Here is a 24059-nt window from a genome sequence, read left to right on the forward strand (position 1 = left end):
TGTTGTGGCTTGGAGCCTAGGCATAAACTTTATCTCCTCCTTCTCATCCAAGCCAGCCCATTGCTGAGCCCTTCTGGGCGTCCACCCTAGGAACGTCCATCCTTATGTTTGCCCTGTCCCAGCTCTCCAACAACTACTGCTGCATTCCCCGTCTCTCACCTGGCCACTGCCCTGGCCTCTTCAGATCTCTGGCATCCATTCCTTCCCTATCCCCAACCTCAACCTAGCTGCCATATTGCCACCTGAGTGGCCACCTGGTTACTGCAGTGCCCCAGACCATCATGGAATTCGAACAAGCTTTAGACCCTTCAACTTAACATCAAGCCACTAGCCAGACTTCTCTTCCTTGCTCTCCATTCTCATCCTTGCTCTCATTCTCATCCTTCCCTGATTCCTTTCCCCAGCAGGTATGACTGGAAGATGCTTGGAAGGTCTGCTCCAAATACCCCTGCTCAAAATACACTCCAATCTCAGCCTCCCTCAGACTCTTCAATGCTAGGAATCCCTTCCTACTCAGCCCTTCACGTTCAAATATTGATCGCCCTATTAAATGTAAAAGTTGACTGTATCAGTCACAGACTTGGCTTTTATTGGCTCTTACTTCTTTAGCTCAATTTAGATAAACTCAGTGTTTCCCAACTGTTCCCTGGAGGTCCCCTGATCTTGAGATGCTAACATGGTAAGGGTACATGGAAGAGATGCCAACTTTTGGAAATTAACTAGTACCCTCATCTCTCAAAGCCTCTGAGAAGTCCTGCATCATGAAATTTGTTTAGATTTCACCCTGAATTTGCTTAACATGCTGCAGCTTTTTACCTCTATTTATTTTTTACCCCCACATCCCTTTCTTAAACTCCAATAGGTAGAGTCATGGGCTCTTGGAACCTTACCTTTGCTCCTCTGGGCATTGCTCGAGGGAAGAAAAAAAAGGGGAAAGAGGTGAGAACCAAGAGGGCTGAAGAAATGAGCAGGCCTAGCCACCAGGCTCCAATCCATCGGGGATCACCCGGGATCAAGTTAACTGCAGCTGAAGAGAAACCAAAGGGTGCAAGTGTTTGTTGAATGCATGATCTCACTCACCTTACTGGAAACAGAACCTCTGATCAAGGGGAGTTTTACTGATTTTCTTCCCACAATGGAGAAGAGACAAGCCATGAGCTAGATTTTTGATCAAAACAATGTTCTCTCTCCCAGCTATTGGTCTCCCCAGAGGACCAAGGCCACTGCACATGAAGCAGGGCATCAGAAAATCCCCAGGCGGGAGAGAGCAGTACCTTCAGCTCCTTATTCAACTCCCAGCCCTTGGCAGGAGTAGTGAAGAAAGGAGTTGACTCTCACAAGGGCACACCATGGGGCAGAGCCTAGACCACATGCTTTCCATCTGTTTTCCACTGGGTTCTCCTAGCAAGTCTGTCCGCCTCTCACCAGTCAAGAAACTGAGGATAGACAGGGTTAAGTCTCTTGCCTCAGGTTAAGGCTAGTATGTGCCATTTCACCAGTCAATTTCAAATCTATGTCTTTCTGGTACACAAACCTGCCCTCTTAACCATCAAACTCTACAACCTAAACCTATCAGCTGTGTGGGCTGCCTGGCTTCCAAAGGAGCTGCTTCCTCCTGGCAATTCTCCTGCACACAAGTAAAAGTCTGCCATTGTGTTTCTCTGTGTGAAGAAACTAGGCATAAAGGGAAGAAGCAGGTGGCAGAACGGTTCAGTCAAATCATGACAAGCATCCCTGGGCACTGCCCTGAGTATATTGGGTACACAGTTGCTGGTCTCTTTGGGTAACCAAGAGCCAGGAGCCAATTCAGGAAGTGCCAGCAAAAGGACAGAGATGGCTTGATTCTGAGGCATAAGACACGACCTGGCTTCCACTTTCACTTGAAGTACAGCCAAATGACACTATGCAGATAGCACTGTGGTCTGACAGTCCTGGGGACAGGAGTTGAGGCTCTAACAGCATGGTTGCCACTAGCACCTGTCAGATCTCTGTGACTTGACCTGTGTGCAGGGCACTGGTGGGCCTGCTCTTCCTGGAGTCTGGCTCAGTCCTGCCTTTCAGCCACACCTTCAGCCAAGCTGGAACTTGACATCCCACCCACAAGCTCCCCACACTCACCACCCTGCAGCACTTCCCTCTGTCATGGTGCTGACCTTCCTTGGCTTGTGAGAGACTGGGTATTGCGGGACACACTCACAAAGAGAGGAAGTCATTGCTGGATTCATCCTGGGCTGGCTCCCTGAATGGCTAACTTAGAACTTATGCCAGTGTCTAGGGACTGTATCTTCTCATCCCTACCACTTGTTGAAGAATACAAACTCATACCTGTTGACTTCTTAATATACATCAGGCTTGTTCTGATCTTTGCAACTTTATTTTACTACCATTAGCTTCATTTTACAGATGAGGAAACCAAGGCACAGAAAGAAAAATTTACTTGCCTAAGATCACTTGCCTAGTAAGAGGTGGAGCCAGGATGAGATCGTCGAGGCAGTCCCATCCCAGTGCCCACATAGTCAAAAATCATGTTACACCCTCTGGATGTGAGTCATCATCCATGTGTATATTTTATATGGCGTTTCTTTTTTTCCTCAAAAGAGCTCTTATTAAATCTTTTTTTTTGCAAAAAGAACCAGAAACATCTTAGAATCAAAGAACTGTAGAAATACTTTTGACACTACCACCGAGATGGGCAGCTGTGGTGGCAATACCTGAGGCCCTGTCCTAGGTCTGCAAACTTCTTAAGGGCAGAAAGTGAGTTTGCTTCAGCAGTTTGTTCCCTACAGGGGTCAGCATGGACCCTGAGAGAGGAGGCACACACTGTTTGCTCCTGGCTGTCCCAGGGACTGCAGAGATGAGTGAGCAAGTGAGGAGGTAGCAGAGCGCATCTGGAGCTGAAGCTTCATTCTCTGCCCTGATTGGATGAGGGGACTGGGATGGGGGTTGCTTCACTGAGCTGGGGATGGGAATGGGTGTCCTCTGCACACACTCACCTGTGTTGACCCTGCCGTAGTCCACAAAGATCTGCAGCATGACGGAGCCCAGCAGGTACCCAAAAGCCGGTCCAAACACAGAGATGGCAAATAAGATGGCTGGAAATGGAAGTAAGGGGAAGGAGGCTGAGAGAAATGGAAAGAGTTTGGCAGCCCTGGGCTCCCAAGCTGAGGGGGAGTTTTGAGATGTCACTCCATCTGTCCCCAAGCCTGAGGCCCACACTTATGGCATCTCCTACCAACAAGGCCAAAACCACCCACGATCCCAAGACATAGAGGGCCAAGGCTATTTCTACCCTCAGCCAACTTCCAAAGAGACCTGCCTGCCAGGAAGGAAACGGGCTCAAGGGATTTTAAACTGCCAGGTGATGCTCCCTGTGGGTACGATGCTGGGGGCCCTGGGAGGAGCTTGTGGTGCCACAGAGCCTGTGAGTGTGGTCTGCCTGGTCTGGAGTATAGGCCCTGAGGATGCTCAGGGTTTGTTTTGTTTTGTTTTTGTTTTTTACATGGAATTTTGCTCTTGTTGCCCAGGCTGGAGTGCAATGGCACAATCTTGGCTAACCACAACCTCTGCCTCCTGAGTTCAGACGATTCTCCTGCCTCAGCCTCCCGAGTAGCTGGGACCATAGGTATGCACCACCACACTCAACTAATTTGGTATTTTTAGTAGAGACGGGGTTTCTCCGTGTTGGTCGGTCTGGTCTCAAACTCCCAACCTCAGGTGATCCACCCGCCTCGGCCTCCCGAAGTGCTGGGATTATAGGTATGAGCCACCCGCACCTGGCCCAAAGTGGCTTGTACTAAGGGAAGGATTTGGACATTCGCATGGTCATCTGCTATCTGCTTTGTATGGGCTTCTTTGAGACCTGCCCCCACGTGGATGTTTCAGTGAAGACATGTGTGTCCTAGCCTGTGCCTGGAGGGCTAGACAGCAATAGTGGCTGCTGTTGGTTTAGGGCCTATCCAGTGCCCAGCACCAGCTAAGTGGTTACATATGCCATCTCATGTACCCCACAGCTGTCCAGTGCACAGATAATATCAGCCTATTCCTAGAGGTGAGAAACTGGAGCCCTGGGGTTCTGCCACTTGCCTCGGATCACAAAGCTGACAATGGAGCTGACATTCAAACCAAGTCTGTCTGATCCCAGGCCTCTGAACTCGTTTGCTGGGTTGTTAGCAAAGAGGGTCAGACCTCCGTTTAGTCCCCCAGGGCCTCAGCAAGTGCTACATCAGGACCTCACCCCTCCCCACAGCCCTCTTCAAGCTGGCAACTCACAGATGTACAGGGGCGAGTTGCTGGGCTCTGAGAAGTCGTCCACATAGGAGATCCCAAAGGGCTGAATAGGCACTGTCCCGATGCCAGCCAGCAGCTGGGCAACCACCATCAGGCCCCACATGCTGCTGGTCTCCTTCTGGGGGTTCTGGGTGGTGCTGTGGCACTTACTGGGAGGCAGGTCCTGCCAATGCTTCTGGCAGAGCTCGGCCTGCAAGCGGCTGTTGTTTCCTGCAACGAGAGTGCTTGCTGGTCTCCACCACCCAGACCTCGTGGTTCCACCACCGGCCTCCAAACCTGGCCTTTCTCCCAGGCCCTTTGGGGAAGGACCAACACCGGCCAGAGGCTGTGCTAGCAAATAGGACATGGTCCCCAGGGACCATGTTTTTCTGTATGGCCAGCAGGAGAGACTCTAGCGACAAAGGTGAGAGTGGTGGAGTGTGGACTCCCCAGCCCCAGGAGCTGCTGTTCTCAGGTAGAAAGGAATCTTCGTCTCAGGAGGGTCCGGGCCTTCTTCTCCATGGGCACTGGTGGGGAGCTGAGCATGGAGAGATCAGTGCCTTCATCCACGGAGGAAAGGGGCACCCAGCTGAAAAAGGGGGATCCAAGGTCAAAGCCCAGGCCCATTGGCCTCCAGCACCCTGCGTGCACCCTGGGGTGCTGGGCCGCTAGGGTTCTCTTCAGCAGGACAGAGGTCATTCTGTTCTACCGGGATGGGGTCACCTATAGCCTGGGATGCATCCCTGATTGTGACTCCCAGAGCCGTCACTTCTTAGCCCAGCATCAAGTCACACTGGAAGACCTACTGCCAAAGACATTTAATATCCTTATAATTCCTGGGAAGCTCCTGAACTTCTGATGGTGGGGGGGGGGAACTTTAAGACTTTCTAGTTCAACCTCTCATATTACAAATGGTGGAGCTGAGGCTGCTTCTCAAGGCCCTTCAGTGAGGGTCCCAGACACCCTGGGTGAGGCCTGTGGGCACTGCAGTTCCTGTGGCTATGGCCTTGCCAGCCTGGCTTTCATGCCTCTGTTTTTAATTTGGTCCACGCTAAGCAATCAGCACTGTCAGCTCTCCAAGGCCTTGGGGGTTCTTGAGGGCTCCTTTCCGTGAGATCCCTTCTTCCTGTCTCATTCAGGCCAGTGGAAACTGCTGACATCACCGATCTCACTCACTCAACACTAAGGGGATTCCGTTTAATTCTCACTTGTGCTGTCCTGAGCTAGGTGAGTTTCCATCCCACGGAGAGGAAAACCGAGTGGCGTAGACTAGCCCTGCTCCTCACACTGGACTCTGCCCGGTGTTGTTGGGCTCAGGGCTGCCCTGGATGGTGGGGCTGGGGAGAGGGGCCTGTGCTTTTCACTGACCTTTCCCCTCTCCCCAGATGCACATGCCTCGTCCAGCCTGGCCCCACTGTGGTCTGCCCTCTACAGTGGTGCCTATGCAGGACACATTTGAAAGTTGCTGTCATGGGAACTCCCCCGTCAGTCAGGGAAGCCTGTCCCAGGAAAAGCAAAGGAAGCCAAAGGCGTCTGTTTGGTCAGGGTCATCTAGACCTTCACTGCTGTGTTCATGGAAGGAAGCATCCAGGCGAGCAGCCAGGGACTGTGGTCAGGGTCCTTCCGTTCCTCCCTCTCCCCACTCCGTGTTCATTATCCTGAATTCAATGCAGAATTCAAATAGAGTGCCCTGACCACATGGTGACATAATATGCAACCTTTCAGAATTAGGGTGAAAATGTAGCCTTATTTACTTGGAAAGACAGCTGTAACAGCTTGTTAGAATCAAAAAATAGTAACTAGTAGTTTGGAGAAGAATATATTCCCCAATTTATACAACTTTTGTGACTACTTGAGTATGCAAAGAAGACCTCTGGAACATGATGGCTCTCTCTGGGTGATGAGATTGTGCTGATCTCTTTTTATTTGCCTCATTTATTTTGTAATTTGTCTGAAATGAACACATGGTCCTTTTGAAATAAAGCAACAAAGTTTTTAAATTAAAAGTTTTTGTAAATAAATATATCCAAAGCTTAACAATGTCTCTCCCATTTCTTCTTTGTCCCTTCTTATTGCCTTTCTTTCTGCTCTAGGCTGTAGTCCTGCAACAGTGGAGCCGAGTCTCTGCTCACCCCCATCAACCACAACCCACCATCACCTCTCCCCTCTGGAGTGCTGGGCCTCTGATTTACAGGCTCTACTGTAGAGATCCAAGTCTTTGCACCAGAAATGTCAAGCCCCCATTTACTGACTGGGCCAGGCCCTGTGCCAAGGTTGTGATGTCTGTGGTCTCCTGCTCACAGGGGTTATTGTGAGCAGGAGACTACATGAGACTATACCTCACTGGTTGGTTTGGGGGTAGAGCTGGGATTTGAACGTTTGTGTCTGACTCAAAGTCCAAACTGAAGTCAAATCTGATGGCAGCTTGAAAAGACAGAACACACATTTTTCAGGGATGGAAGAACATGGCGTGGGGAGATTTCCTCTGTCGCTAGCCACATTCAGACATACGAGCTTTCTGCCCTCTGTAGGTGGCTGGGACCATATGCCTACTTCCTCCCAGGAAGGGAGCTGGCTACCTGGATATGTGCTAAAATCTGGAACAATAAGATGAAATAAACATGATACAGGGAGTTAAGAAATTGGCTTTATCCCTAGGTAAGACAAAATTGGTTTTATCCCTATGTTTTCTTGAGCAAGTTTCTAAATTTCTCTGAGCCTTAGTTTCCCTTGGCATAGAGACCATAAGTGGCCACATAGAAAGATTCTCTATGTGTCATTAAAGACATAGAAGACTATGGTTCCAAACAGAGGCCCAAGCTTGAGAAGCCAGACTCTGCCAGTCCCACAGCAGGTCTAGTGGCTGTGTCTGCCATCTTGAAAGAAGGCTGGTACAGCTCAGTGATGCTGCAAGGGTCCTAGCAGCACGGAATTGTAAAATACTCCTGCTGAAAGACCACAGGGGCTATCAGGCCTCCCCCTCCCACTTAGGAATCCTCGTATCAAAAGGACCATTTCCAACACCCGGAAATGGGTGTGGAGCTGGCCGACTCCTGTGGATCCTGGGGTGAGGTCAGGGTGGCTCTGAGCAGGCAAGACCATCAGAAGCTGGAAGGGCTGGACTGGGAGCCTGGGATCCAGCTATCCATGACCCTGAATTTGTGGCTCCCTATGCTGGTGATTTTGACTTTGAAAGGTCTCAGAGGATTCCAGGGAAGGATCAAGCACAGCAGAGGGTGAGAGGCTGCTGGTGGATCTGGCGGGCAGAGTGTTGGGCTCACTGATCTCTCCCTAAGTGCAGCAACCAGGCAGGACAACCAGGGTGCTGTCCCAGGTGGATAAGGGTTTTCTTGCACGGGCTATGCTGGTCTTTGGAGTGAGTGAGGGACAGGTAACAGGGCCCCATGCTCTTCTCAAGACCAAATAGGAATGTTGGGGAAAGAGAGCTAAGCCAGCTGCTCAGCTTGAGAAGTAAGTGTTCAAGCACTTATACAAACCCCCCTGACCTGGCGTGGCCAACTGACTCAACACAGCTGTGCAGTCACTCAAAGAAATCAACATGCACACTTCTCTGCTAACTTCTCTGTGCCAACTTTGACCAAACTGATGCATTTCTGAAGGACCAACATATACTTTGCATCCATAAATAAAAGGGCTGCTGCCACATTCCAAGTGGGTATTTCTTCTGAAGATTCAAGAAAATCTTGGGTATATAGTGTATGAAGAATGAACAAAGTCTGAGGTCCCTAAAACCTCAGGTTGTTGTCATTCACAAGTGTGCCTGGCTGAACCATTCTCCTTGGTATGACAGTGGCTCTCTGTGACATGTTGTCTCACAGGCTGCGGGGTGGCAGGGCCAAGTCTAAGTTATATGGGAGCCCAGTTTAAAGCAAATCACAATACTTGGAAAATGATGCAAAGAATCAGCCTCTGTTCCCAGTTCAGCCACTGAAGGACCATGCCTACATCTGAGCGGCTGTCTCCTCAGCTGCAATACAGGTGATGCCTGCTTCACAGGGGAAAAGGAGAATGTGGACTCCTGAAAAGGACCTGGACCCAGTTTCATTCATTCTTCAGTCACTCAGTTATTTGGTTGATAGTGACTGTGGGTGGGCACTCTGCTTGGGTGGGAGATGTGGGCGTGACTGAGAGGCATAGGCACTGCCCTGACAAACCCTTCGGTCCACTGTGGTACCCAGAGCATCAAAAAGGCAACCACAATATTGCTTTATCAAGTCAAAACTACAATGAGATATCATTTCATACCCATCAGGATGGCTATTATAAAAAAAAAAACAAAAACAGAAAATGAGTGTTGGCAAGGGTATGGAGAAATTAGAACCTGTGCATAGCTAATGAGAATGTAAAATGGTGTAGCCAGTGTAGGAAGCAGAAGGGTAGTTCCTCAAAGACTTAAAAATAGAATCATCAACACTGGGCGTGGCGACTCGTGCCTGTAATCCCAGTACTTAGCGAGGCCAAGGTGGGCAGATAACTTAAGCCCAGGAGCTCAAGACCAGCCTGGGTAACATGGCAAAACTCTGTCTTTACTAAAAATATAAAAAACTAGCTGGGCATTGTGATACGTGCCTATAGTCCCAGTTACTTGGGAGGCTAAGGTGAAAGGCTGGCTTGAACCCAGGAGGCAGAGGCTTCAGTGAGCCGAGATCTCACCACTGCCTGGGTAACAGTGAGACCTTGTCTCACAAAAATAAATAAATAAAAATAGGATCATCAAGTGATCTGGCAATTCCACTTCTGAGTATATACCCCCCAAAATTGAAAGCAAGGACTTAAACAGTTATTGGTACTCCCATATTCAGAGCACTATATTCCTGATAGCCAAAGGTAGAAACAGCCCAAATACTCATCAACAGATGAATGGGTAAACAAAAGGTGGTATATGCAATGGAATATGATACGGCTAGAAAAAGGAAGAGAATCCTGAAACATGCTATAGCACAGATGAGCCTTCAGTACATTACGCTAAGTAAAATACACCAGCTACAAATGCTATGTGATTTCCCTGAGATGAGGGATCTAAGAAGTCAAATCTGTAGAAACAGAAAGTAGAATGCTGCTTGCCAGGGACTAGGGGAGAAGGGAATGAAGAGTTAATGTTTAACAGATACAGAGTTGCAGTTTGAGAAGAGGAACAATTTCTAGGGGTGGGTGATGATGATGGTTGTACAACACTGTGAATGTACCTAATGCCACTGAACTACACACTTAAAAGTGGTTAAACAGTAAACTTTATGTTATATATTTTTTGCCACAATTTAAAAATATTGCCCAGCACTCTTCACAATAGCAAAGACTTGGAGCCAACACAAACGCTCATCAATGTTAGACTGGTTAAAGAAAATGTGGCACATATACACCACGGAATACTACAGCCATAAAAAAGGATGAGTTCATGTCCTTTGCAGAGACATGGATGAAGCTGGAAACCATCATTATCAGCAAACTAACACAAGAACAAAAAACCAAACACTGCATGTTCTCCCTCATAAGTGGGAGTTGAACAATGAGAGTACGTGGACACAGGGAGGGAAGCATCACACACCGGCCTGTTGAGGGACGGGAGGCTAGGGGAGGGACAGTAGTAGGAGAAATATCTAATGTAGATGATGGGGTGGTGGATGCAGCAAACCACCAAGGCATGTGTATAACTAGGTAACAAACCTGCACATTCTGCACATGTACCCCAGAACTTAAAGTATAATTTTAAAAAAATATTGCCCAGGAGAGTTTAAGCTGGAACACGGTGCTAGGGAGGCTGTGAGAGAGGCAGCAGATCCAGCGACGTAGGAGAGGACATTCTGGGAAACGTTTCCGGAGAAAGTGGCCTCTGCACTGAGAGTAATTGACAGACATAGATAGAAGATAAGGGTGGGGATCGCAGAGGTAAGGAGGAGAGAAACAGCATGTGGAGGGGCTCGGAGGTAGGGGTGGTACCTTCAGTGAGCTAGTGCCCAAATACAAGCCCTCCAGCATGAGGCCTGGCTGTCCTCGGAGGGCTTATGCATGATGAGAAGGGGCCTAGATTGTATCCTAAGGAAAACCCCAGAAGAGTGAAGATCATGAGGGGGCTGTGCAATGAACACACTAGAGGGCTTAGGGGCAATGTGCAAGGCCCTGTCAACTGAGACAGGTAAGGAGGGGAGTTGGGAAGCAGTTTGTGCATAGTATGAGGGGCAGGACTTGGTGGCTGGTGAATGCATAGCCCAGAGGGTGTGTGCTCAGACACACAAGGCCAGGCTGCTGTTGGAAAGCAGGGGCATGACATGAGAACCATCACTGGGGAAATAAAGGGCCAGAGAATGTGTGGGTTTTTTGAATAGTAGTTCTTGATTCTACTGATTCTCATAAATTTACATAATATACATTTATTTGAACACTGTTGCTGACTTGACTAGCAAAATCATTTTTTGTAAAACATTTAATGGTCATCAAAGACGGTAAAAACATTGAATGACTCATTAAGTCTTCATAGGGCATGTTTCCTGCTGTACCAAGGCCACAAAAATCCTCATGAAGTTTCATCTCATGCAGTGTTTAGGAGGTGAAACTTTCTGGGGATTGTTTAACTGTTACCACTAACTTTAAAAATATCAGATTACATGTCAGAAACCGGCTTTATTGAAATATGTATTTAAAAATATTAATGGGCCCCCAATTACATCCAAGTCTACTGAGTTCCTCTTGACCTATTCTACATTCCAAACTGATTCAAGATCTTCCAAAGAATTCTCTTCCTTACACCAACTCTGAATGGGGTCAAACCCATCCCACATCCCAGACCAAGTTCTGATATATGTAAAAAGGGCATAGCAGTTAAATGCAACCCCCAAGGTCAGTGCTCTCCGAGAAGCAGTGGCCCACTAACAGAACTGGCCTTATGCGGGAACAGGTGTTAATGTCAGAGACAGGTGTAGTGTGGGCTTCCCAGACAATCAAGCCTGAGACAGCCTTGGCAGTGGGTGGCCCCGGCTAGCTCACTCCGGTTGGAATAGAGTTTTCTAGAATTTATTTTATTTTTTTCTTTTTTGAAATGAAGTTTCCCTCTTGTCACCAAGGTTGGCGTGAAATGGCACAATCTCAGCTCACTGCAACTTCTGCCTCCTGGGTTCAAGTGATTCTCCTGCCTCAGCCTCCCAAGTAGCTGGGACTACAGACCCTTGCCACTGTGCCCAGCTAATTTTTGTATTTTTAGTAGAGACGGGGTTTGACCATGTTGGCCAGGATGGTCTTGAACTCCTGACATCAGGCGATCCACCTGCCTCAGCCTCCCAATGTGCTGGGATTACAGGCATGAGCCACCATGCTCAGCCGCGTCTTCTAGAATTTAGAACATTAAGCTCTTTCCTTATAAAAATAAGAAGACACAAATTAAAGAAAAAAGAAAAAAACTAAGAAGACAGGGATAGGAGTTCAAGGGGCAGGAAGAAGGGGAAGAAAAGGTCTTATATGAGGACCATCCCCCAGGGCTGCCTCTGATCTAGTGACACTGATAATGGACAGCCCCTGGCAGACAGGAGGGGGGACTTGGCTCTCTTCGCATCACTCCACCCCTCTCCTCCCTGGAGGAAAAGCTCCAGCCTTTTCCAGGAGCTCAGGTGCATGTTAGGAAAGAGGCAGCAATTTCTCACTGCTTCACAGACACTAGCAAAGGCTGGAGCACAGCTGCTCCATTTAACTTATGGACACATAGCAGCTTAGAGATTGCTAACTCTGACCTTTCCACCATGTCAGATACTGTGGTAACGTCGGGAACATGCCTGCCTTTTCCTTTTCCATAGCCTCCACTGCCTGCCTGCCCAGCCACAGCCACCTGCCCCTATCTTGGAGAGGTCTGGAGGAGGGAAGGGAGTCTATTCATTAGCCAAATGTCAGTCTGTTTCTCATCTTCCCCCAGGCAGCCTTTTGGAAGGCTCAGGTTCATCAGAGCAAATTCTTTTTCCCTTAGGACAGCAGAGGCCTGGCTTTGCCAGTCTAGTTTTCACGGGGCTGCGAAATGCTAACTAGAAACAGGCCGGACCTCACCACTTGTCCAGCTCCCCCAGCCCCACCCCACCAGCACGTGAGTCAACTCTCTGACTCACCCCACCATTTAAATATGCAGAATTTCAGTTCTAAATTCTGGACTCTCAGCAGTTTTAGAAATGTAGGAGTCTCTGTCAGGAAGGTCTACTTTCCTAGAAAGGGACCCCCAGAGATGGGGCAGGCCAAGGTCTAGCCATTCCAATGTTCAAGGCCACATGTTTCACCCCTTGAGATGGCCAGGCTGAGGCCAGCCTTCCAGCTGTCAAGGGAATAGTAAGAGGGCTTTGCACCAGGGTCTAGAGCTAGGGCAGGGAAAGGACCCTAAAAGGATCAAGCAACACAAGAAGGCCATGGCAAGTGGGGCTTTCCTTTGACTAGTCATTCTCATGATTGGTAAAGCAGAGAGGAGACTTCTGCCAGGAAAGAAGAGGGCTCCTTCAAGTTATAGCTCTTAAGAGCCACCTATTTCCTCCCTGCTCAGAAGGAGACATGGCTGTCATCTGGGAGTGTGTGGGTGAGTAGGGTCAAATGGGAAAGAGGTTAGCAAGCTCCAAACTTCAGAAGCAATCCGTAGGAGAACAACAGAGTAAGGCATAGGTGTTTCCAGAGAGTTATCTGGAAGCATGGCCAGGGTGCCAAGCCCTTAAGCTATCAGCACCACTCCTGGAACCTCAGATGAGGACTTACTTCCTCAGCCTCCTAAATTCAGCTACTCTACAGTTCCTCCCAAAACTCTGGCAACACCCACCGGCAGGCTTGGAACAGGCTGTCCCAAACTCATTCATGACCTGAGATCTCAAAGTTCATTGTAAATTGAGTTGCTTGCAAATGATTGGGTTCCCAGTGTAGACCACAAGGCCTAGTTAATCCATAATGTTCCAGTAAGAACATGCGTTCTATTCCAACTAAACTAAGCCTCCATCTATAAAATGATTCCTAAGGGCAACAGTTTCATCTTGGGAAACTAGTAGAACATAGTCTTCTGCCCCAGCAGAAAATAAAGAGATGACGTTGACAGTCTGGGGCACATTGTGGGGCAGTGGAGAAATTCACACCTTGAAGCCAGACAGATCTCTACTGCTTGATAGTCAGAGTCTTCTCTGAATAAACCTCAGCATCCTCATCTTCAAAATAGATATCATACCTATCTTACAATATTCTTATGAGAATTAAAAATAATGAGTACAGCCGGGCGCGGTGGCTCAAGCCTGTAATCCCAGCACTTTGGGAGGCCGAGGCGGGTGGATCACGAGGTCAAGAGATCGAGACCATCCTGGTGAACATGGTGAAACCCCGTCTCTACTAAAAATACAAAAAATTGGCCGGGCACAGTGGCTCAAGCCTGTAATCCCAGCACTTTGGGAGGCCGAGGCGGGTGGATCACGAGGTCGAGAGTTCGAGACCATCCTGGTCGACATGGTGAAACCCCGTCTCTACTAAAAAAAATACAAAAAATCAGCTGGGCATGGTGGCATGTGCCTGTAATCCCAGCTGCTCGGGAGGCTGAGGCAGGAGAATTGCCTGAACCCAGGAGGCGGAGGTTGCGGTGAGCCGAGATGGTGCCATTGCACTCCAGCCTGGGTAACAAGAGCGAAACTCCGTCTCAAAAAAAAAAAAAAAAAAAAAAAAAAAAAAAAATACAAAAAATTAGCTGGGCATGGTGGCACGTGCCTGTAATCCCAGCTACTCAGGAGGCTGAGGCAGGAGAATTGCTTGAACCCAGGAGGTGGAGGTTGCAGTGAGCCGAGATCGCGCCATTGCACTCCAGCCTGGGTAACAAGAGCGAAATTCTGTCTCAAAAAAAAAAATAATAATAATAATGAGTACATTATAACCTGGGACATAGTGATTATACAATGAGATCGATTTTCATCCAAAGAGATGGGTAACTATGTGAAACTCAAATAGATAAGGGAAATGGCAGAAGCTTCGAGACAGGCAATGTTTCCCAGGCTTTTAAGAACTTGGAAACCGGGTCCAGAAACTAGAGACCGGTAAGATCAATGCTGGTCACCAGCAATGGATGGATTGTAATAAAGCAGTCACAGGACAAGTGAGTGTGCTTGAAGAAGTTCACATCTGAGCAAGAAGAGGAACTCAGGGCAGTAGAAGGAGAACTGCTCTGCTCCTCTCTCAAGACTGGGTTTCCAAGACTAGTTCTGAGGCTGAGGCTGGACGTCCCTTCCCATATGGCCCCCTTGGCACTAGAGGGGGGCCCTAGGGAAAATGCCTACCTGTATTGAGGAGGCTGCACTATGAATGAGCTGGGCACAAGATGGTAGGCTCACTGTGCATGCCCAAAAAGGCAGGGCATGATATGGCTGGCCAGGGGCTTTCTATTCCACTGCCCACCCACCACACGCTGGCCTAGCACACGCTCCAGCACCAGCAACTGGCTTGCCTCGTGATCCAACTGGTTCTTTAGTGGATGGAGGGAAGGAAGACATATCTGAGGGAGCAGGATGCATCTCAGAGCCATTTAATTTTAACATTCAAAGAAATGTGAACTTAATTAGTACTCCCTCACCCCCATGGGTGTGAGGCAGAATTTACTGTTCACAGATTTATTCATTAGGCTGATGAGAAGCTCTTCGAAGGACAAAAAAGAAAGCCATTAGCAGAGCCAACATGAGCTCATCAGAAGCCAGTCTTGCCAAACCAACCTTATTTCCTTTGTTAACCAGGCTCCTGACCCAACAGGAAGCCATAACATGGTGTTACTTGACTGGAAGAAGCCTTTTGACAAAGCCAGTCATGACATGCTGCTAGACAAGATCAGGACACGTGGCTGGGAAGTCTTGGGGAAAACTGGCACAGAGCATGCCCAGCTTGGGTGCCTGTGGGCCAGCATCACCCAGAAAGAAGCCACCCTAAGTGCATGCCACTCAATACTTGTCACAGACTTGGGAGAAAGAGGGAAACTGCTTCCAAATGTGTGATTGACGTGAATGACGTGAAGCTGGGAGGATTAGACTGTCCAAAGGCTGAAAATTCAAAATTAGACCCATGGCTATAAGGAGGGACTCCAACCAAGAACGATTCTTACGGGGGAAAAGATGAAGCTTGACTCAAAGAATTCAGCTAGACAGCAGTTGGAAGGGTGAGATCTGCCTTGGCAAAATGGATGGGGACAAGTCCCTGGTGTTTTGACCACAAGTTCACAATTCCAGCCTGTTAGGAGGACCGTCAGATTCAGATGGGAGCCTCCCTCTGTCTTCTTCCCACAGAGACCACCCTGACAGCACCACACTGGGCCCGGGAAGCTTGGCCCCCAGACGGCTGGAAGCCTTACTTTGTGGGGAAGAGTGAAGGCCAGCAGCTCGGGAAGCAAAGGCTCCAGGGCCATGCGATGGCGGCTTCCACCACTGGGGACTGATGGGCTGGTTCTGCATAGTTCTGGAAGACTGATCTGAGCCGGACAGAACAGAGTATAGGAAGACAGAATTCAGGGAAATCGAAAATAATGAGTGACATGAGAGAGAAGGCGGGGCCTGCTCTCACAAACTGTGACTGTCCACATCCAGGCAGCCTTGCAGCCCTCGTCACTGTGCTTCAGCTCCAGGTGTCTGAGGGCAGTAGTGGGCCTGGCAGAGGGAACTGTCTGGTCCAGAGATTGGCAAACCACAACCTGTGGGCTCCATTCAGTTCCCAGCCTGTGTCTATCAGTATGTTTTATGGGGACACAGCCACGCCCATTTGCTTTATCTATCGCGAAGGGAAGCTGAATAATTTTGGCACAGACCTATCGTCCACAAGTCTGACATATTTACTACCTGGCCCTTTACAGAAAATGTCTGTTGACCCCTGGTCTAGTCCCACGGTTTTCAAATACATCAGCCACCAGCTCTTTCTGCAACCAATGCTTTCGGAGAAGCACAATGTATGAGACAGACAAAAAGCTGGTGTCATCAGGACAAGATGACGAGAAGGGACTATGGAGCTCCCCTGCTCAGACCTCACCGCACTCCAGCCCCAGGCCAAGAAGAGGCCAGGAAGGGGCTTTCCAGAACATTCCAGAGCACCAGCCAGCTCCCTTGGTCCTGGTTTGTGGGTCAGTCCTCTGTCACACTGACTTCTCTTTGCTGTTTCCCTCTTTTAGATTTCTGAGCCTCACATCCTCTCTGACTGTGTCCAGTCTAAGCTATCAATCCTGAAAAGCCCTTTTGCTCCTGAAAGAAAGAAATTCTCCTTGTGGTTTTCAACCTCATGGTGGGCAGCACGCTGTCCAGTTGGGCCCCATGGTTCCCGTTCCAAGGCTTCGGGGTCACAGGAGGTGTCTGTGCTCGCAGTCGGTATCCCAGCTCTACAGCTCTATTAAGTGTGGCAGGAAGAGCACAAAGTTCCTCCCCGGCTCCCTTGGGGATGCTTGCGGGGCTAAGGCATCTTTCAGGGAGGATTAACGGTTTATTTGAACCACATTCCCCAGTTTCTGCGGGGCTGCCCCTCATTCTCCAACAGTGTTCCCAGGAGGCCCAAAGCCTCGGGAACATAGCCAGCCTTCCTTCCCCACCCCCGATACTAACTCCCAAGGAGGCCCTTCCTCCTGCTGTGGGTCTGCCGGCCTTCCTGGAGAAGCAACTCTTGGCAGAGCAGGCTGCAGCTTGCCTCCTGGACCCTTCCCCCAAGCAGGCCTGTCACCCGGCTTCATTCCTGAGCAAGGGGAACGGCCCGGCACGCCTGAGGGGCCACACTCAGGTCCCGACCCGGCCTCTGCTAGAGACGCAGAAGAACAAGGGGTCTAGTTTCCAGCTGAGCCAAGGGGAGTTGTGGCTTGTCCACAAGACAGATGATAGAAAAGCCCGACAGAGAGTCAGCCACTTTTATGTCACAGCTCAGGCCTTCAGAGAGGCTGCCGCCATCACGACGGAGCGCAGAGCTCTCCCGTTTCCAGCCTCGCTCTTTCCCCAGCCTTCCCCGTCGCAGTCATTTCTCCATGTTTATTTCTATTCTTTCCTACAGCATGCATTTAAAACACGTTCTACATCAAATTGCATTAAGTTTTGTTCTGCTCATCTGTTCAGGGCTATATTTCTCTCTGTTGAATTAAAGACACCCATGTGTTTTGCGATTTTCTCTCTTGTTTATGTTCTTTCTTTTTGGGTTAAATAGATCCACTGGCCAGGTTGTGCAACTCCCACTGGGATGGTCCACCCCTCCCTCCACCGACACACACACCCTTCTCCTCCTCCCGCACACATGTGCCCACCCCTCCCTCCAACCACCTACCACACACGCTTCCCCTCACAGGCACCCCACGGTATGTCCATACCCCCAAACGCGTGAACACACACTTCCCCTCACAGGCACCCCACCCCACTTCCATACACCCCCCAAAGACACATGAACACACGCTTCCCCTCACAGGCACCCCACCCCACCTCCATACCCCCCCACTTCCTCCGACATGTACCCCACCCCCCCTCCACAGCCCCACACACATGCACACACACTTCCCCCTCAGAGGCATCCCAGCCCGCCTCCACACATTTCCCCACCACCACCTCTTCTCTCACACCTTCCCCCTCACATACACCGCAACCCTCACCTGCAACTCCACTCACACATCCACATACTCTCCTCTCCTCTGCCTCCCACCCCAGTCCTTCCCATCCCCACCCCCCGACTTCTCCACGTATGCCTACCTCCCCTCCACACCCACACACCTCCTTGCCACACTTAGCTTCCTACTCATAGACACACCTCCCTCGCATACACACCTATACACAATTACTCACAAGCACACTCAGGCTGCCTGTACCACGGGTGCCCCTCTCGTTCCTCCAGGGTTCCTAGCGCACCCATCTCACACCACAGGTGAGTGTTCACTGTGGAATGGAACGGCTGAACCCCCTGTCCTGACCAGCTCGCTCGGGATCCTGAGGCTCCCCCACCCTGTGCCTTCCCACCACCTTCTTCTTCTGCTGCTTTTCTTCTTCTTTTTTTTTTTTTTGTATTTTTAGTAGAGACGGGATTGCACCATGTTGGCCAGGCTGGTCTTGAACTCGGCCCCCACCACCTTCTTTCCCAGGGACACCCTTGGGATTGTGAGCGAAGGTCAGGGATGGCAACTTCATGAATAAAGGACTGGAAAGTGACTCTTCCCTTTCTTTTTCTTGTCTGCTCCAAAAATACAGTCCTCCCGCCCCTCCTTAACCTTCAGGGAGCTTCCTGCCTGCGGCATCCATTGTCTGTGTGTGGGCAGACTTCCCTCTAGACTTGGCTGAAGGACCATTCACAGGTTACACCTAGTCCTACCAGACGCTGGTTTCCGAAGCCCCTTCTCTTATCTCCTGGGAGAACTGGCCTCATGGTTGGCCTGTTTCCCGTGGAGGAAAACCTCTCTGCGCCTTCCAGAAGTGGTCTCAGAGGCTTTGGCTAGATAGCTAGTCTTTTCTCTAAAGGCGCCAGGGCACATTTCCGGACCCCACTGACATTTAGAAAATCTAAATATCCATAAATGTCTGCATGGCCTTTTAAAAATTAGCAATTAGTTGTTAAAGGTCTCTGTGATTCCCAAAATATTCAGCCCTTCTTTAACTTTTCTTTCCTAAAACACATTGTTGCTCTTCATTTCCCATGTTCATTTCTGGAGCAGCTTTACATCAAGAGGAAGGAATCAGTAATCAACACAAGTAATAGGTCTGAGAAACAGATTTCAAATACCACTGCAAGGGCATGCAAATCGAAACATACTGAGCAACTGACATGAGCCAAGCACTCACATTATTTTATTTTATTATTGTTATTTTCTTTAAGACAGGGTCTTCTTTTTTCTTTTTTGAGACGGAGTCTTGCTCTGCCACCAGGCTGGAGTACAGTGGCGCAATCTCGGCTCACTACAACCTCCAAGTCTCTGGTTCAAGTGATTCTCCCGCCTCAGCCTCCCAAGTAGCTGGGATTATAGCACACATTACCATACGTAGCTAATGTTTGTAGTTTTAGTAGAGATGGGGTTTCACCATGTTGGCCAGGATGGTCTCGATCTCCTGACCTTGTGATCTGCCTGCCTCAGCTTCCCAAAGTGTTGGAATTACAGGCGTGAGCCACTTTGCCTGGCCGAGGCAGGGTCTTCATTGCTGCTGCCCAGGCTGGAGTGCGGTAGCATGCTCATAACTCACTACTTAAAACTTCTGGGCTCAAGTGATCATCCTGCCCCAGCATCCCAGGTAGCTGGGACTATAGGCATGTGCCAACATGGGATCTCACTGTGTTGCCAGATCTGGTCTCAGATTCCTGGCCCCAAGCAGTCTTCCTGCCTCAGCCTCCAGAAGAGCTGGGATTGTAGCACACGTGACCTATTTCATTTTAATTTTACTCTCAGAACACAGTGAAAGTCAAGCTCCTCCTGCTCCCATTTTACAGGTAAGGAAACTAAAGTTCAGAAAGGTGAGGAAGCAAGCCTAAGAAGACTTGGCAGGTAGGCTGGGCGTGGTGGCTCACACCTGTAATCCCAGCACTTTGGGAGGCCAAGGTGGGCGGATCAAAAGGTCAGGAGTTCGAGACCAGCCTGGCCAACACAGTGAAAAACCCATCTCTACTAAAAATGCTAAAATTAGCCTGGCATGGTGGCACGAACCTGTAGTCCCAGCGACTGGGGAGGCTGAGGCAGGAGAATCGCTTGAATCCAGGAGGCAGAGGTTGTGGTGAGCCGAGATCACGCCACTGCACTCCAGCCTGGGCAACAGAGCAAGACTCTGTTCCCCCCACCACAAAAAAAGAAGAAAACTTGGCAGGTAAATGGCTGAGCTAGGATTCAAATGCTGAAGTCCATATGGAGGTGGGGTGCACGTCTACCCATCGTTATCAGGCTGCACCAACACAGGATCTGGGAAGAGAGCGCAACAGCAACCTAAGCCTCTGCCAACAGAAATTCTATGGACTCACGTGTGAGGATGCAGCATGGACCTTGCCGAAGGGGTGGGCTCTGCTCCAGAACAGAGCAGAGGATCTATGATGAAGACCAGAGAGAAGCCGCCTTTAGATGCCCTCAGGCCACCCAGCCCATAGCCAAGAGCGATCAGGCACTTGACAGGAAGTAAAGTGCTTTCTCCTTGGGGATCCAGAGTCTACTAGTTTACACAACATCACATACGTGTCTTCCCTACCAGCATGGGGATAAGAACCACCACTTAGTGACTACTGCATGTGACAGCTCCTGGGCTAAATTCTGAACATGCATCTTCTCAGCCCTTGCAAACCTACGAGGGCTGTTAAAACAGACGCTGGAGGATGAACTGAAACTCAGAGCAGGGAGGAAGTGGCTCAAGCCCACTTGGGAGTCCCAAAGTCCAGATTCAGACTGAGGACTGCCTGTTACCAGTAGACCATTCAGATTCACATCCCTATTCAGAGTGGTACCTTTAGTGAAATGCATTTGTTCCTGATGACCTTTCATGATTCAAAACTAAAATTCCCATAAAAAATCATCTGAAGTAGGAGTCACATTTTAGACTATTCCCATGAAGTAAGACTTTATAAATATTTTTATTTGCACATATTAGCATAGCACACTCACATGGTGCACTGGTACCCAGTGTGCAGCCCCAGCTAGATCCCATGGATGAGGTTCCTGGGCCAGAGTCCTCCTCATCCCACCCGCCGGCACCAGGAGGATGTCCTGAATGCAGCTCAGCTCTGAGCACCTCCGGCGTCTGCTTCTATCCCAGCCAGATTGAGGGAGATGCCTTGCCCTATTGTTGCAATTCGAATTTGGACAAATGAACAAGCACTACAAAACAGCTCACTCTTCTGGCCCATGGTGGCCCCATGCAGCCCTGAGAGGCAAGCTGTTGTCTTTCCAGAGCCCCTTCTGTCCTCTGTCAGAGGATTTTGGCTTAGAGCACTGAGGTCAAGGCTGGAACGGCAGAGTGTTTCCTTCTGAGCTGAGAGGGTCATGATGGGCTGAACCGAAACTGACCGATCATTCCTAACAAGGAGCAGAGTGAAGCTGCCTTAACCAGTCTCCCGTGGCTGCTCAGCATGAGGCCAATGCCACTGGGATGCAGGCCCAGGCCGCGGGAGCCGACTTGCCAGGCTGAGCAGGCCACAATGTGTGGCGCCTGGCAGGAGGCCCTCCCCTCGGCCTGGGCCCAGTGCCCCAGGCTCCCTTGCTGATTTCGTTATCCCCATCTTCATGTGATGAGGAAGAGCAGGGATCGTGGCTCTGGAGGATTGTGACTCCCCAAATCCTCTGACAGAGGACAGAAGGGGCTCTGGAAAGGACAGCAGCTTGCAGCGGGGGGCACTACAGGCCAGAAGGGTGGGCTGTTTTGTAGTGCTTGTTCATTTGCGCAAATTCTAATTGCCTCAGTAGGGTATAGCAGTCTCCCTCAGTCTGGCTGGGATAGAAGCAGATGCTGGAAGTGCTCAGAGCTGAGCTACCTTTGGGACATCTTCCCGCAGCCGTCCTGGCCACACTGCTTTCTGAGATGGCCAGCAACTCCTGACTAGCTTCAGAGCTGGCCTCAAGCTCTCATTAGACCAAGGAGGAGAAAATGCACGGCAGGACCCTGGGGCTCAGGTCTGTCCTCATCTTCCGCCCAGCTGAAGCAGGATTCGGCCCTCACACAGTCCATGCATTTATGAGAAATGACCAGTTCACTGGCGATTTATAAAGAGGTGGGGGAAAGATTTCCAAGACCAGAACCCGGCAGATATTTCATCAGTAGACATCCCTGTTCTTGCTTTATTCTTTTCCCATTCCAAGCACTTTGCTCTTTCCATCATTGGCCTTACAATCTTAAGGGATCCCCTCCATTATTCTAAGTGGTTCATCTCGTCAACCTGGTCTACAAAGCTGACTGAAAAAAGAGCCTGGTATCTAAGCACACCAGAATCAATTATTCCCTCAGCACTTCCTGGGGTGGCTCATTTATCCTCAACTGTGATACAGTGGACTAAGGGTGAGCATCTGTGAACCAGGCCTCTAACAAATGCACATCACAAAACCGCAGCCACTTTCCACAGCCCTTAAAACAAGTGCAAATTCATCCTAAGTCAAAACATTAACATAAAGTTAGTTCCAAAGCAGTGATGACCCTGGGTGCTGAGTAAATGTAAATGCAAAACCACTCTGTAGGGCTATGTCCCAACCCAGACCACGTACAATTTCTACCCGAGAAAAAAAAAACCCTCTGCAAACAGCTCATGCTCAAACATAAGGAGGTAATCCACCATGAACAAGAGCAAGCAGATATAAAACAATGGGAGGATTAACATTCTTAATACTTGAGCAAACAGAACAATCTGAAAAAGAGTGTAATATGAATAGATTTAAAACAAATGACATTAACAACAACAAAAAAGAAATTATAAGAAAACACCAAGAAACTGTGCCATTAGGGCAGATAAATTTGAACAATCATTATAAGAACTTTTAGAAATTAGCAAAATATGTAGTACCATCAAAATTTATAATATAAAAAATGGTCTGACACCAATTAACAAAGCTGGAGAGAGACTAAGTGAACTGAAAGACAAGCTTTAAGGAAATCATGCAGGACGCAGCATAAAGCACAGAAAACTATAGAAGAGAGGTTAAGAGACAAAAAGGCCAGAAATGAAAATATGAAGCTGATATGTAAAAGGAGTTCTAAAGGAAAGGATGGAGAAAATAGGGGTGTGTAATATCAGGAATGTTTTTGGCTGAAAAATTTTCAGAATTAAAGAAAAACTTTAATTTTCAAAAGAAATAACACATTGAACTTTCTAACAAATAAGTGAAGATTAAGCCATACTCAGATACCTTATGGTAGACATGCAGAACAACAAAGAAAAGAAAAAACAAATATTAAATAGAACTAGAGAAAAAAACAGGATACCTAAGAAGGGATGACAATTAGACTGATAAAGTCCCAGCACCAGAAGACAGAGGCACGGTACCTTCAAAGTGTTGAGAAGATATAACTATTGATTTAAAATCCTGTTTGTAGCTAAACTATAATTCAAGAGCAAGAGTAAAATAGAGGCATTTTCAGACAAAGACTTAGAGATTTCTTACTCATAGACCTACTGAAAGTAACACTAAAGGATATCCTTCAGGAAAAAGAAAAATCAACAGTGTGGGTGAAATGCAAGAAGCAATCAATGGTGAAGAAAGAAAGCAGTAAACTTGTGAGTACATATAAATAAGCACTGACTTATTTATAAATAACAGCATAGTAACAGTTTATAATAATAACCACAGTGGAGAGGTTAAAGACAGGTGGAACTAAAATATGGGTCAACAATAAGTAGAAGACTAGAGAGGACGATGGGCAAAAAAGCATCTAGGATCCTTATTTTGCTCTCTTGGAGAATAGGGACATTTATGAACTTCAGTAGTTCTTCAATCATATGTCAATATTAAATATAAGGGTAATGGTGGATATCCTGTGTTCATGGACTGGCAGACTCAACATAGTAAACATTATCAAATGAGATCATTGTACAAGTGCACTGTCACCTAAGGACAGAAGAATAACAAATGTCACAAAGTGCTACGATTAAACATGGACAAAATCCACAGACTTCATCACAATGATTTGACCCCGCCAAGCCCCATTGCAGAAACTGCTCACAGTGTCCCCAGGCAGGTGGAGCTTGGGTCACTCCCGGCATGAAGCACAGGGAATCACAGCAGGAGGTGAGCCATGCACCGCACACTTCCCTGAACAAGCTAGAGTTCAGCTGCTCCGTAGCTCTACATACCTCAGGATATTTTAAGCTTCATATGTCCTCTTCCCAGAGTGGTATCCACTGCCCTAGGA

At 48.6% G+C, this 24059-nt stretch overlaps 1 protein-coding gene across 1 annotated transcript in view; it reads right to left on the minus strand.

Annotated features, from left to right (window-relative positions):
• Window positions 1-24059, minus strand: part of SLCO2A1 (solute carrier organic anion transporter family member 2A1) — a 90207-nt gene that overhangs the window by 19357 nt on the left and 46791 nt on the right. Inside the window, exons 4-6 of the mRNA XM_003925063.4 lie at window positions 4270-4497; window positions 2994-3092; window positions 891-1027 (exon numbers count right to left, since the gene is read on the minus strand). Coding sequence (XP_003925112.1) covers window positions 891-1027; window positions 2994-3092; window positions 4270-4497 — 464 coding nt within the window. The remainder of the gene's footprint in view (window positions 1-890; window positions 1028-2993; window positions 3093-4269; window positions 4498-24059) is intronic.

This window comes from Saimiri boliviensis, chromosome 9 (genome assembly GCF_048565385.1).
Source record: "Saimiri boliviensis isolate mSaiBol1 chromosome 9, mSaiBol1.pri, whole genome shotgun sequence".
NCBI classification, from domain to species: domain Eukaryota; kingdom Metazoa; phylum Chordata; class Mammalia; order Primates; family Cebidae; genus Saimiri; species Saimiri boliviensis.